Source organism: Loxodonta africana, chromosome 15 (genome assembly GCF_030014295.1).
Source record: "Loxodonta africana isolate mLoxAfr1 chromosome 15, mLoxAfr1.hap2, whole genome shotgun sequence".
In the NCBI taxonomy this organism is placed as follows: domain Eukaryota; kingdom Metazoa; phylum Chordata; class Mammalia; order Proboscidea; family Elephantidae; genus Loxodonta; species Loxodonta africana.
The window spans coordinates 77,017,755-77,032,848 of NC_087356.1; the positions used below are offsets into that span (position 1 = coordinate 77,017,755).

The 15,094-nt window shown below is 52.9% G+C and overlaps 1 protein-coding gene across 1 annotated transcript in view; it reads left to right on the plus strand.

Moving 5' to 3' along the window:
* The first annotated feature begins 1,907 nt into the window (after nucleotides 1–1,907).
* TRIM29 (tripartite motif containing 29) overlaps nucleotides 1,908–15,094 on the plus strand; it is a 28,383-nt gene continuing 15,196 nt past the window's right edge. Inside the window, exons 1-4 of the mRNA XM_003418196.4 lie at nucleotides 1,908–2,819; nucleotides 11,130–11,225; nucleotides 12,254–12,487; nucleotides 13,648–13,846. Of these exons, the coding sequence (XP_003418244.1) occupies nucleotides 2,016–2,819; nucleotides 11,130–11,225; nucleotides 12,254–12,487; nucleotides 13,648–13,846 (1,333 nt within the window). The 5' untranslated portion in view covers nucleotides 1,908–2,015. The remainder of the gene's footprint in view (nucleotides 2,820–11,129; nucleotides 11,226–12,253; nucleotides 12,488–13,647; nucleotides 13,847–15,094) is intronic.

Consider the following 15,094-nt stretch of genomic DNA (forward strand, 5'->3'; position numbering starts at 1 on the left):
TCCCCACCCAAACACCACCCCCACATACCTCCTCTTAAAACTTCTGGCTGCTTTGTGAACCATGCTTGGCTCTGCCCTTTTCCCAAGGGCTGTTATTGCAAAAGGATTAGCTGTTCAGCCTGGTGAGCCAAAGGGGTAGGGCTGCCAGAGCTTGGCCTGGATTCGAGGGGAAGGCAGGGAAACCCACTCCCCTACACAGAGCCCAGAACCTGCCACACCAGCCACACCTACCTTTTGCTCTGCCCTGTTCAGTCCGGCCTGGGAAAGGCACAGCCCTTTAACTTGGGGATGGGTTGGGGGCCGATGTGGGCTTCCAGGGACCACAGCAGCGTGTAGTGCCCCAGAGATGACCTGATGGCACAGCCTGGCAGGAGCTGAGAGGACTGTGCCCAGTGTTCGTACAGGGGGTTGGGGAAAGAAAGGGCCTAGAGCAGTTTTTCTCCTCTTTTTCCCCAAGGTTCTGTATTTACACAATAGTCACATCTGAGCAGTTCACTTGTGAGGTGTTCTGGGTCCCATGCTTCTCTGCCTTCCTTTCAGAGGCTGCTGCCTGTAGCCTAGAAGGGGAATTGGTGGTTCAGTGGTAGAATTCTCACCTTCCATGAGAGACACCCCAGTTCAACTTCCGGCCAATGCAACTCCTGTGCGGCCAGCCACCACCCATCTGTCGCCGGAGGCTTGCCTGTGGCTATGGTGCTGGACGGGTTTTAGTGGAGCTTCCAGACTAAGACAGACTGGGAAGAAAGGCTTGAGGATTTACTTTCGAAATTCAGCCAGTGAAACCCTGTGGGTCAAAACAGCCCCATCCACAACCGATCATGGGGATGGTGCAGCACCGGGCAGCGTTTTGTTCCATTGTGCACAGGGTTGCCGTGCGTCAGGGGCTGAAACGACGGCAGCTAACAACAAAAACAACCTGTGGCCCAGAGAGGGTGAGCATATTTTTTTCTGAGTCATACAGCGAATTTGCTGTGGAGACAGGTGAGAGTCAAGTGTTTGGACTCTGAGGACCAAACCACCTGGCCTCTCATTGCTTGAAGGCCCCTTATCATGGTTTCCCTGTCTTTGGATCCAGGCAGGTCCTGACCTGCCCTTACAGAAACAACCTAAAGTCTGTGTGCCTCTTGTGGGGGTGGCTGGGATAGGAATGACTTTCAAAAGCCATCTCTTGGCAAGATACTCAGGTCACTCCATGACCCCCTGGCCCATTGGTCCCCTGAAGAAGGGACTTTGGAATCTTAAGGGCCTCGGGGTTCAAATCTCAGCTCTACCACTTGACTTAGGACAGTGAGTATTTTCTTAGAACCTCCATTTTCTTGTCTATTAAATAGGAATAATTGAAAAGATTGTAGTGAGAATCAAATGAGCTCATATAAAGTACCGAGAACAAGGTTCAATAATCAGCAACCACTTCACTCCAAAGCCAAATTGAACCGGTCACTCCCCTTAAGGTGATAGGCAACTCCACCACCCAGGGTGGGGAATCTCCGAAATCCAGGCTCGAAAATTACAAGGCGATTTGGCTTGTGCGACTCAATTAATAGCCCATCTGTCCCATGGGCCTCTGTGGACACCTCAGGTCTGCCTCGGGAGCCCCTCAGCCCGGAGAAGCCAGCCCCCCTATAAGGATGGAGACTCCCCCACTTCCCGGATAAGGAGCCAGCACTTCAGACAGAAGCAGCTTGACTGGTTGCTGGGTTGTGGAAAATAATTAAACGGGAAGAAAAAACACTTCTTTAAACAATCAGGTTAGGTATGAATGTGTAGGGCGTGGGCCCCTGGGTAATGAGCCGCTCTGCTGGCTCCAGGAGCCGCCTGCTTCTCCCCAGCCCCCTGCCCCTTCTATCAGGCCTGCCCCTGCTGCTCCGCCCACCCGACTGCTGCTCCTCCCTGTCGCTATAGCTGTGCCTCTCTGCTCTGTGGCTGCCTGCCCCACTCCCCGCCGAGACACGCTCCAAACAGGTCACCCACCTGGAGCCCCAGCAAGCCCGAAACAGACAGCCCAGTGACGTGCCATGGAAGCCGCCGACGCCTCCAGGAGCAACGGGATGGGTCTAGAAGCCAAGGATGCCCGCGGCCCCCCAGGCCTCAGCGGTGGCCTGGAGAGCGGGACCAAGGGGGAAGCCAAGGACGCCAAGACCACCAATGGGCATGGTGGGGAGGCAGGCGAGGGCAAGAGCCTGGGCAGCTCCCTGAAGTCCGGAGAGGGGAAGAGCTCCCTGTTCTTGGGGAACGAGTGGCGGCGGCCCATCATCCAGTTTGTTGAGTCCGTGGACGACAAGGGCTCCAACTACTTCAGCATGGACTCCGCGGAAGGCAGGCGGTCCCCCTACGCAGGGCTCCAGCTGGGGGTCACCAAGAAGCCGCCGGTCGCCTTCGCCGACAAGGGGGAGTTGCGCAAGTCCATCTTCTCGGAGGCCCGGAAGCCCACGGTGTCCATCCTGGAGCCGGGGGAGGCGCGGCCGAACAGCTACCCTCGGGCCGACACCAGCATCCTCCTGCGGCCCAAGTCCGGCTCCGAGGAGGTCCTGTGCGACTCGTGCATCGGCAACAAGCAGAAGGCTGTTAAGTCTTGCCTGGTGTGCCAGGCCTCCTTTTGCGAGCTCCACCTCAAGCCTCACCTGGAGGGTGCCGCCTTCCGCGACCACCAGCTGCTGGAGCCCATCCGGGACTTTGAGGCCCGCAAGTGCCCTCTGCATGGGAAGACCATGGAGCTCTTCTGCCAGACCGACCAGACCTGCATCTGCTACCTCTGCATGTTCCAGGAGCACAAGAATCACAGCACTGTGACCGTGGAGGAAGCCAAGGCCGAGAAGGAGGTAACTTGTGGGCCCCTCCAGGCCTCCACGGGGGTGCGGAGCCCCCTCCTGCCTCCCGGTCCCTCAGCCCTGACCTTCTCCTCCGGGTTCTTAGTGTTTGGACTTGAGTCTCCACTGCCCCTGGCTCCTTTAAGAAATCTTTCCTTCCCGTTCACACCTCCCGCTGGGCATCAGAGGTGGCTCCCTAAGGCCTTAGGAGACAGGACCATTTCCTAGATGAGCAAGTAGGGGCTGGGAAGAGGTTGGGGGCTTGACCAAGGTCATAGGATAAATTCAGTCAGATCAGAGAATAAGACTCAATGATGTAGCACTCAGTCCTGGGCTCTGTGTCAGTCTGGGGTGTTTCTTTGTTGTTTTAAGGGAGAGAGAATTTGCCCACCTGAGCAGGCCTGGCCCACAGGGAATAGGTCATGGGTGAGGGAAGATAATGTGAGGAGGAATTTTTGGCCCCTTTTGGCTGGTTTCGGAGTTTGCATTTGCAGTACTGCACCGTCTTGTTGTCTGTCTGATGCCCCAGTGTCTCCTGACGCCCCCATGTACTCCTTCAGCCTTCTCTCAGCGCGGCCCTGTGGGTTTTGTGTCTGTGGCTGCATATGGACGTGACTGTGCCTGTAGGTGGACATTATCAATGAGGGCCGGAGTCTGTGTGTGGGGAGGATGTACATATATTTGTGTGAGTGTTTATGTGCCTATGTGGATGTTTGCGTATATTCGTGTATACAATACATAAGTGCGATTGCATGAGCTCTGCGTACGTGATTATGCTTGAGCTGAGATGGGGATGAGCAAGGGCGTGTGGAGGCTTGTGAGGTGTTCCGGGCTGAGGACTCAGCTCTGGCTTCTGCCCCTTGACCCACAGGTGCTGGGCCCGCTCTCACCCACAGCTCTGCAGGTCCCTGCTGTGGGCAGCCTCCCCTGAGGTGAACCCCACTGGCAATGGATGTAGGGGACCGGACTTTCCTCAAAAACTTCTGCACTCTCAGGGTGGGGTAGCACCCCCACCGCTGCCTAGCCTTCCTGACCAGGAGCTTGTTGATATTCTTTCCCCTGTACTCCTTGCCACACCCCGTGGGCAGGGTGGGTTGAGTAAGAGATGGGAACGGACTCCCAGATTCTTCTCCGAAGCCCCATTTGGCTCAGGCAGATGTTCCGAGCCCTCCCCCACCACTGCCTGGCCTGAAACTTGTTACTGGAGGATAGAGAGGTGGCAGGGATACAGAATCCATCCGCAGGGGGACTCCTTGGAACAGTGGCAGCCATCTCATCCATTGCAACCAAGAGAGTACAGAGCCTCAGGCTGGGTTTTGTTGTTGCTGGGTGCCAGTGAGTCAACATCCACTCAGCGACTCCATGTGACAGGGTAGAACTGCCCCACAGGGTTTTCTCAGCTGTAATCTTTACAGGAGCAGATCACCAGGTCTTTCTCCCATGAAGCTGCTGGTTGGGTTTGAACCTCCAACTTTTCAGTTAGCAGCCCAGTCCTTACCTTTTGCACCACCAGAGCTCCTTGGAGCCCTGAATTCCAGTCCTGGTTTTGGCCTCTAGTTAACTGTGAAACTATGGACGAGTCCTTCTATTCTCTCAGTTTCCTTTTTCCTGTATGTAAAACCAAAGGTTTGGGCTAGATTGCTGGTTTTCCTTGAACCCCATGGAGCCCTGGGATTCTCGGAAATGTTTTTGAAGCCTCAAGGATGAGGAGAGAGGGCCAAGAGGGGCCAGGAAGGCTGTACTAAGCAGTGCACACCCTTGGTTATCTGTTTTATACACAGAGTTTGGCCCCAAATTTCATCTGAAACAAGGGTATCACCCCATAAGAAAAGCCTGAGTGCCATTGGAGGGGCCATGACGCTATTCAAGGGGGAGGAGGGTCTCCAGCAGCCTTTTCTGGAGATGCCAGGAGCTCGGGGCTTGTTCTGGTACTGGGGCTACTGCAGGAATCAAGGATGTGGTTCTTACCCTTGAGGTCCCATGATGTAGGTCAGGAGGCAGGGCTGAGCCACACAAATAAGAGTGGGAGCCTATGCCCAGTTACGAAGGAGCAGCTGTACATAAACATCAGATCTGAGTATTAGCAACATCATTGGTCTCCTTTACCTTGCAGATGGGGACACTGGCCCAGAGAGAGGAAGGGACCTGTCCAAGATTCTAGAGTTTGAGGAAGAAGGCCCTAAGTCTTCTTCCAATGTTTGAGAGCCTCAGGGAAGGGCACTGAGGGGCTGGGACTCGGGCGTGTGTGCTTCAACAGGGTCACCAGGAGAAAGTGCCCTGGTCCACTGGGGAGGCTCCTGTCGTGGAGACTTCAGACTGCGCGCATGTGCACGTGCGTGCGTGCGGGTTGTGTGTGTATAGAGAGGTGGGGAAGAGTAATGCAGAGAAGCAAGGAGACTGAGATGGAGCTGAGCAATTGGTCCAGGCCTAGCACTGCAGGAATGTCGGCTGTTGAGGACATTGACACAGAGCAAGATTAGTGGGTTGATGGACTAAAGAGAATGAGTATGGCAGTCCTGGCATCCTTTGGAGGCGTCACCTACAGACCCAAACATCAGCCCACACACAGCTGTTTGCAAGGAACCCTGTCCAGAACCTGTTCTGTGGCCTGCTGGTGAAGGGCCAGGTGAGGTAAGCTCAGATCTGCCCTGGTAAGGTGTACGCAGCTGTAGCTGACAGCCAGGATGGTGGTGCTCATCTACTAGGCCTCAGCTCTACCTACAGACCACAAGTAGAGGTAGTGTTGGACGGTCATTTGGTGTGGCAACATGGAAATCCTAGGTCAGAATGTTTCCAATTCTACTCCAGATGCCACAGGGAGTCCCTTGGATATCATCCCATCCAGTCCATTCCTCTGCCTCTGGACATTTCCCAGGCTAGAAGGCTAGATCAGGTTGATGAGATTAAAATTTACATATTCATTCCTTTCTCTGTCTCCTAGTCCTTCTCTGTCTGTTCCAAGTCCATCCTGCTGCATCAGGCCAGCATGTTAGGACTCCTCCCAGGGAGGGTGGCTGCCTGCTCTGGGGTGGCGGGCCTAGCTTCAGCACCCACTGGCAGCCCTGCCCTGGCATGGGTCCTGTCTGGGCTTTGGGTTGGTAGCCTGGTGGGTGTGTGCAGAGGAACCATGAGCCATGAGTAGGGCTCTGGGGGCGAGCTCCCAGCTCTGCAGAGTGGCTCAGATGCAGCGCCTTGTCCACTCTCAATTCCAAGGTTTGGCTCGGCTCATTTCTCTCATCATGTCTGGTGGCTTTGTTTCTCATCTTGTTGCCCAATTCTTCCACCAAAGTGGAACTACCAGCTGCTGGGCATGGGCAGTCCATGTTTGCTGAGCATTCTGAGCTGTGCTGGTCTGGTCAGGAAAGCTCTTTGTGGGCAGACTGTGGTGATGGGAAGCAGGGGAAGGAGCCAGGCTCAAGGGCTGGGGGTGCTGTGGAGGGGCTGGGACACTTTCACCAGAGTTTGTGGGGTACAGGGAAAGGTTGGGAGAGAAAGGAGGTGGAGATGACCTCTGGGGTGCTGGGGTGAAGCCTCATGGTGGTGTTGGGAGTATGCATTCACAACAAAAAAAATTATGCATGTTTTTTGGAGTTTTACAGACAGGAAGCAGGGAAGAAAAGAGAAGGGCAGGCGGGAGACAAACCAGGCTTTGTCGAACACATCTATATGCCAGGCATGGTGCTTGGCATTCCCATGTTGTCCCACTTACTGCTGACAACGGTCCTGTGGCGTGGGTGTTATTGCAGCTATTTTGCAGGTAAAGGAACAGACTCAAAGATGCAAAGCAACTTCCCAAGGCTGCAGAGGTAGAAAGTGGCAGAGCTGGGATTCAGGCCAAGCCCCGTGGTCTGGCCAAAGCCCAAGCTGTTTCCTCTCCACCATTTTAAACCTTTTTTTGGTAGGACTGGAAGGGTCTCCTTCAGGCCGTTGAGTCCAGTGGTTCCCAAACATTAGTCCTCAGACCAGTGCTGAGCTGGTTGCACCGGAGTCACCTGGTGAATTGTTAAAACGTCGATTCCTGGGTCTTACCCCAGTAGGTTCTGATTCAGGAGGACAGGGCCTGGGCCCCGGATCTGGATTTTTAAGTCTCCTTAGGGGATTCTAATGAGTAGCCAGGCTGAGAATCAGAAATCTAGTTCAATTCCACCACGAGGAGACCGAGGCCCAGGACGGTGAAGTGACTTGCCCGAGGGCCCCCGCTGGTCTGGAGGCTGCCAGATGATGCTCTTCCCACCTCTTCTTGCCCCTCCCTGGACTGAGCACTATCAGGAAGCAGAGGAATGGTAAACCCCAATCAAGCCAACTAACTAATGCTGGACTATTTGACACCTGGGTGGAAATGAGGAAATCTATCCAGCATTTCAGATTCTTATCGAGAATAATTACTGTTTGTCAGAGAGTACAAATTTGACAATTAACTAGCTCACTTGGCAAATGTCAGGGGTAACGGCCCATGTAGTTAATTCAAGCCAGGGTAAGGTCCAATCTCCCTGTTCCTGGAGGCAGCGCAAACACACATAGCCAGGTGAGTGCTCAGGTGAGCGTGCACCTGAAGGCTCTGGCCAGGCCACGGCAGCACCAGCAGCTGTGCTACCCCTCTGCTTTCAGTGAAACCTTCCTCCCCCAAGGCTGGAAGGGCTTCAAGGCTGGGTGGCCTGCTCAGGGCCTGTCCCCGGTATCAGAGAGCGAGAGGCAACCAGACAAGTGTGGAGAAGGGAACAAAGAAAGCATTTAGGGCAGGCCTGGGCAGGGCGAGAGGAATTCCATGGGCAGTAGGAGGAAGCTGTCAGGAGGAGGTACAGGCAGGGGTGCTGTGGAGAGCTGAGGCCCCAGTCCCACAGCAGGGGCCTCAATCAGATTCCCAGGGAGGAGGGAGAGAGGGAATGAGAAAGCCAGGCCTCAGGGACTATGGGGAGGGTACGGGGAGGGTACGGGGAGGGCATGGGGAGACAAACGGGAGAGGCAACAAGGGAAAGAGGTACAAGCGTCCAGTTGCACCATCTGAGAGGTAGAGGAAACCCAAGTGAGCTTAAATTAGCAGGATTAAGGGGGAAGGATAAGGTCGTAGAAGATACAGAGAATAGCTTGGAGTTTAGGAGGCCACATGATAGGATCCAAGTCCAGTTGTTAGATCTTGGTTTTATACTTTCTAGCTGTGAGAACTCAGGCAAGGTATGTAATCTTTCTAGGCCTCAATTTCCACATCTGTAAAATGGGGATAACACTACTTACCTTCACATGGGGCATTTGCAGATTAAAGGAGAGAAGGCCTGGCACATAGTAGATGCTCAATAATAAAAGTTAAGGTCCTTCCTCCTTGTGTTGCAGGAGTACCCAACATCTTTGGGACCTCTCATGCTGTGTCAGCTCTGTGTAGCCCTGCCAGCATGGAAAAATTGTCAAGAGCTGAACAGGTGTTGGGTGTATCCCCAGAGGTCCCACCCCACACCCTTCTTTCCCAACAGGAGTAGGACTCCTTCCAGACAGGAGAGAGTTCTGTTTCAGCGGCACGGGTTTCCAGTTCAAGATCCCCTCCAAGATCCCGCTGCGTCCTGCCAGTCTGGTTTTGGCAGGCATGCTATGGGAGCAGGCCCTGTTGTCTGGCTTCCCTAGTGCCCCAGAGAAGTAAGGAGGGCTTGTCTCTCCTCCACCCTCACTGACTGTTCCGCCCACTGCTGCAGACAGCCTGTCTCCACTCTTGATCCTGCCCTCACACATTTCCAGATCAACCACCTCTCCCTCTTCCTCTGACCAACACCCCTACTCTTCTTTTCATATTTCAAGTGTCTTATGCCCCGGACGCCCAGGAGGCTGGCCTCTTCATTGTTCTAAAACCCTCTTGGGTTTTCCATTTCTTAATACCCTCTTTAATACCCTTAATTCCCTATCTTAATACCTTCTTTCACCCCTTTGTCCAGCAAATCCATGCTTACCTCGGTACGACCTTTCCCTACCCATAGGCTTCACCCCAGACTCATCCCTCCAAGCAGCTCCCAACAGGTCTCTCCCTGTGGGATGCTCGCTCCAGATACTCGACTCCTCTGGCGTTCACATTCTCTGGTCAGATGTCTCCCGCCCACGGGTAGTTAGACCGCCCTCATTTCTTTTTACTCCCATTCTGTTTTCCTCAACCCCTTCCAATCTTCAATGATCTATGGTCTGAGCCACTGTTTTGCACCTTCAGCCTAACGTTTGACCTCCTGGTCTCTCTATGTACTCTTCAGCCTGCATCTTCCAGCCCTTTGGACATGGGCCTCAATGCCACAACCACACCTTCCTCATCACTAAACAACACCACGACCTCCCCTGACCATGCCTGCCCTCTCCCCTGGCTTGTCTGTGACCTGGGGCCTGCCCACTGCACTGCCCTCACTCCCACTGAGCACTGCATCAGAGAAATCCAGTATGGCCCGTAGTCCATGCAGGTGTCCACAAACAATGATGGCAGTAACCACTGTCTGTAAAGCACATGCCCTGTGCCAGGTGCTTTCTAACAGTGTTACTTCCCTAGCTCAGTTCACTCTCACAATGCCTCCTGGGAGGCAGGTCCAGGTCCTTTATGTAACAGATGAAACTACTGAGGCAGGGAGAAGTCAGGCCCCTCACTGAAGGCCACCTGGCTTGTAGGTGGTGGTAGTCTCGTACTCAGGGAGAGCTCCCTCCAGGAACCCCTGTTGCTTATTTTGTGGAGGGGTTGCCCTTCTCTCGTCTGTGCCTAGGACCTTTATCAGCATTGGGCCTGGGCGTGGGGGTAGGAGTGAAGGCGGACAGGAGGGTGTGAGAGAATGCACTTTTGTTCTGGGGGTGGTGAGGTAGTGGTGAGAAACCCAAATGCCAGTTCCTCCATCCCTAAGCCGCCTTAAGAAGTCTCAGCTGGAGTGGGTAGGAGGCCCTAGCTCTCCCTTGGAGCTCAGGAGTTCTCCAGGGTTGGGAAAGCTGCTCGGGATAGACCCATTGTCTAGCCTCTTGGTGTCTTCCCCACAGCTCAGATCCAGCTAGGAGGTACAGCCTTCTCAGGATCCTTCAGTGCCACCAGCTCAGTTGACCTTTGTCTTCTGGGCTCTCAGGCTGTTCAGCCTCAGAGTCAGAGGGAGCCTCCTGCCATCCACAGTGGGGACTTAGTCTCTTTGCTTTCCATCCTCTACCATGGTATCTATTGACAGCTGACTTCTGTCCTGCTTTTTCCAGAGACCAGGCCAATACCCACCCCCGTCTCTGTTAATTCCTCTCCTGATGATAACCATCTTTCATCTCTGGTGATGACATTCTCTGTATCATGGAATTTCCAGCCCACTGTTGGCTAGGCAGATGCCTGGAGAGCCGGAGAGTATAGGCAGAGGAGGAGTGCGTGGCATCAGATGCTCTCTGTCTGGAGAGCTCCATGTCTTCTGCCCTGTGCCTTTCCCACCTTCTCCACCAGCTCCCCAGCAAGGAGTCACAGAAGCTGGGCAGAGAGCTTCACCACACATCACATCTTTGAACACTCCACCAGGCCAATGGGACACTAATTGGGTACCTGTCGCAGACACCCAGGGAAGCGGGCTGGTGGTCCATGGAGCTTCTCTGGTTCTCTTGGAAAAGGTTCCCAGAGGGCCCATGTCCTCTGCTGAGTGGAGATCCTCAGAAACTCTTCTTTTCTTCTCTCTTCTACCCTTCATAGCTTCACTCTCTAGCTTCTCTCCTTCCCCAGAGGCCCTGAATAAAAGTCCCTATCTTGTCAAAACTGCAGAATGCGTTCACTTTCCCATAAACAGGTTTATAGCTGTGCCTGCCCAGACAGAGTCCATGCTGGCAGCAACCCCAGCTTCTACTTGTAATACAGGCCCCATGTCATGCCTCAGAAACGTTGCTCACTGTTATTGCCACGAGACACTCCCTGGGCTGTGCTGTGCTATGCTGAGCTAGGCTAGGTCCCTTTCCTCCCCTTGGCTTGAAAGAGACGGGAGTCTCCCTCCCTCTCCCCAATGGCCCAAGGTCCATGTAAAGAAGCAAGAACCCCATGAATAAGCTTCCCTCCTGCTCATGGTGGGTAGAGGAGGCAGGTAGAGGTTTAGCACTTATAAAGGCATGACTGGGATGTCTAGCCCTAGAGGCCTGAGGATATAAGGAGACCATGTTTCATTGGTTGATGTATCCTTGGTGACTGACACAGTGACTGACATATCCCTGTCTTTATCAGCATTTACTGAATGAAGGAATGAATGGATGAGTGATGAGCCCTGCCCTAGAGTTTGCTCTCTGGGTGGGCTCTCTTGGATTCTCTGGTTCTCTTTTACCTTCCCCCCCCTCAGTCTCCTGCCAATCCCCGACCTTTCCCTGCAGACTGAGCTGTCACTACAGAAGGAGCAGCTGCAGCTCAAGATCATTGAGATTGAGGATGAAGCTGAGAAGTGGCAGAAGGAGAAGGACCGTATCAAGGTGGGCAGCCCCCAGACCTCTCTTCTGCTCTATTCTCATCCCACCTGTCCTGCCTGGTCCTCAGAGGAGGTGGGCATTGGCTCCTGTTTGAGGAAGGCCCGCGTTTATGTCCCATACTTGTCTTTTCTGGGCTCCCCACCCCCCTGGCATTCCCACCTACTCCCCTTCTAAGTCTGGGCCAAGCAGCCAGGCGGGATCCTGCCCATCACCTTATGCTCATTTTACGTCATTCCAGCAAATAAGGACCCCAGACTGACTTGCCCTCCAATGTCTTTCACTGTCTACTCTGCTCACCAGACTACCCCGCCACCAAGTAGACACCATTTTTCCTATGCTTGCGCCAGTGTGGTTGGACGTATGTCTGCTGTGGTTTGGATAGTTGCAAACCACAATCTGAAGTCATTGACCCTTGACTCTGGTGCATAAAAATCCACCTAATTTGCTTTCTAAATGATTTTTGGTTCTGGTTGAGGTTTCAGTGAGCACACCCTGACTCACGGGAGTCCCTGGGTGGTGCAAACAGCTAACAAAGCTAGCAACTGAAAGGATGGGGGTTTGAATTCACCTAGAGGCACCTTGGAAGAAAGGTCTGGTGATCTACTTCTGAAAGGTTGCAGCCTTTGAAAACCCTATGGAGCATAATTCTACTCTGACACGCATGGGGTCGTCATGAGTTGGAGCTGACTTGACTGTAACTGGTTTTAACCCTGACTCATGTGGGACCTTCTGGGCCCATGGTGAGTCACCCAAGGGTGGAAATGGTGGATCAGTCAATCTACTAAGGAGAAGGAGCCACAGGTGGGTAAGGAAGGGTACCCTGTTAAAAAAATGGCCATCTTTATCAATTGACGGCATCTCTCAATGGTGGCTTTGAGTGAGAGGATGATTCTTGGCCAAACAAGCTTGCCAGGTTGGGTCAGTGGAAATGCCTTGACCCTGTCTTAGGAACTTAAAGATGCACTCTACTTGGGAGGTTTTGTTCTAAATGAACCCTCCTTCATCCATCCCTTTCCTGACCCTGAATTCAGAGCTTCACCACCAGTGAGAAGGCCATCCTGGAGCAGAACTTCCAGGACTTGGTACGGGACCTGGAGAAGCAGAAAGAAGAAGTGAGGGCTGCACTGGAGCAGCGGGAGCAGGATGCTGTGGACCAAGTGAAGGTGATCGTGGATGCTCTGGACGAAAGGGCAAAAGTGCTGCACGAGGACAAGCAGACCAGAGAGCAGCTGCATAGTATCAGTGACTCAGTGCTGTTTCTGCAGGTAATAAGCAGCTCCACTGCCATTCAGTCCCATCTACTTTCCCAGATCCTCATCTGTCCATCTGCCCACCCACCCACCGACCCACCCATCCATCCATCCATGCAAGCCATCACTTATAATCCCATTCCATCATTCAATCCATTTGTTCTCCTAATCCATCTAACTTTTTCCATGCAAGCCATTTCCCTACCTACTCTAAAAACAGCACACAATCACCTTGTACCAACTGCAATTGATGTGTACTAACAGTACTCCAGACTCAGCAGAAGTGTTCAGAAATTGATTAGTGATGCCTGCCTTGGATATGGGTGGTGGTGGTGGCATATGAGTGTTGCATATTTTTGTCCTTAATCTGGTCTATTTGTCTACTTATTCATCCATCCTTCTGTCTGCTAGGGTGTTTTCAGTACTGCTCTACACCCAGCACTCTGTTAGGTATGGTGGAGAATAGAGAAGCATGAGACATATTTTCTGCCCCCAAGGAGCTGCAATTCAGCTCGGAAGATAAGACATGTACAAGTAGAGAACAACATAGGAGAGTGTGTAATTAAATGATAAAGCACGTGGTTCAGGAGATAAGTGCCTGTGGAAGCTCGGAGGAGGGCCAGCCCGCTAGAATGACATAAAACAGTTTCATGGAGGAGGTGGAATTTGAATTGGGCCTTGAAGGCCAGTTAGGATTTGAAGGAGGAATTCTTCAGGAAGGGAAGGGAAGTGAGAAGTGCAAAGATGTCGAGGCAGGGCTGGGTGTGGCAGGTAAACATAGATACCACCATGACTGACCCAGGGCACAGCAGTAATTCCTTGCATTTCTTCAGTGCTTTCACTGTCAAAGTCTTCACAACTGTGTCACCCTCATAATCCCCTGTGTGGAAGGAGTGATGTACCCAGTTTTAGGGGTGGGTGCCATGGAATCACATGAATCATATACCATCAGGGATGTTAGAGAGCATCTAGTGGATCTTAGTCAAACGCTTTCATTTTCCAGAAGAAACTAATGCTCAGTGAGAAGAAGTGGAACTAGTTAATACCAGAGCAAGGGCTAAAACCCAGCTCCCAGAGCTGAGTCTTCTAGCTGGACTGTGAGAGCCCCTTCAGAGAAGGGTCCTTACAACTCCTAAAGACCCCGGAAGTTAATGGCTTCCTTCCTTTCTCGGTAGGAATTTGGTGCATTGATGAGCAATTACTCCCTCCCCCCGCCCCTGCCTACCTACCATGTTCTGCTGGAGGGGGAGGGCCTGGGACAGTCACTCGGCAACTGCAGGGATGACCTGCTCAACGTGTGCATGCGCCATGTTGAGAAGATGTGCAAGGCGGAACTGAGCCGTAACTTCATCGAGAGAAGCCACATGGAAAATGGTAGGACCCTCTTGGGGGCAGGTCCCAAGGCAATGGGCCTTCCTCTCCCAGGTCAATTCCATCTGCCTGGTGCAGGCTGGCATTCAGCCACCCACCCACTCCAGGCTGCTTTGAACTAAGACTCAGGGACTTGCCCAATCCAGCATTGTACGGATTCTGCAGATTGTATGGGCCAAAGCCTAGACTGGTGGCTTTGGAGACTTGTGTCGACGTGACCTAAGAATGCACTCATGCTTAGAGGGAGAACTTGCCAGTCACAATGGCTGTGCTGAGCAGTGGTGACCCAGGGACTGGACTTGGCCAGGTGGGCCAAGCTGGGGATGGTGGGACACAGTATCTCTGTGACTCGTGAGCTCTTCTGCAGACAGCTTCTCTCCTGAGTCATGCTGTCCCCAGAAGGGTTGACTGAGTAATCTTGCAGAAAGCCTCCTAACCTGAGAAACTACCCCATTAAGTCCTTTTCCACCAGTCACAACCCAGTCCCTTTAGGCCCTGAAGTCTGGGCACTTTCCCCAAGGCCCCACCCAGTGACTGTGGCCCAACCCAGGGCCTCTGCTGCATGGCTTTCTGACAGCCCTTGAGGATGCCACCTAGTTAATGATTTCTATCCATAAACACCCCAAAGGAAGAGACCTCTGCCTTTAGCTTCCAAATGGAGCCCATGATTCTGGGGAAGAAAGGGGGATTATAGTGTGCTCAGGAGAACATGTAAACATCTCTGTGTCATGGTGATGGTGATACTACACAGTGTCCCTGTGAAATGTAGCCCCTCATTCAAGCACACCTAAGGACAGATGAACCATTTCCTAGCAAGACAATCATTTGGCTTCCACCAACACTTGGACCCTGAAAGCCTCCTGGTGACAATAGCAATGATACCCATGGTGATGCTGACACTGATTGAGTGCTCCTGTACGCCAGGTCTTGCTCTGAGCTCACCATTTACATTGTCTTATTTCCCCTGACAACACCTATGGGGCGTATTACATTTTACAGATGAGAAGGCTGAGGCTCAGAGAAGGATCTTTTCAGTCACACGGCTTAGCAGGTGATGCTGTTGGCTTAACACTCTCCTATTCAGCCTTGGGAGCCCTGATGGTGCAGTGGTTAAGAGCTCAGGCTGCCAACCAAAAGGGCAACAGTTTGAATTCACCAGCTACTCCTTAGAAACCCTATGGGGCAGTTCTACTCTGTCCTATAGGATCGCTATGAGTTGGAATCGACTCGATAAAAAAAATCGGTTATTCA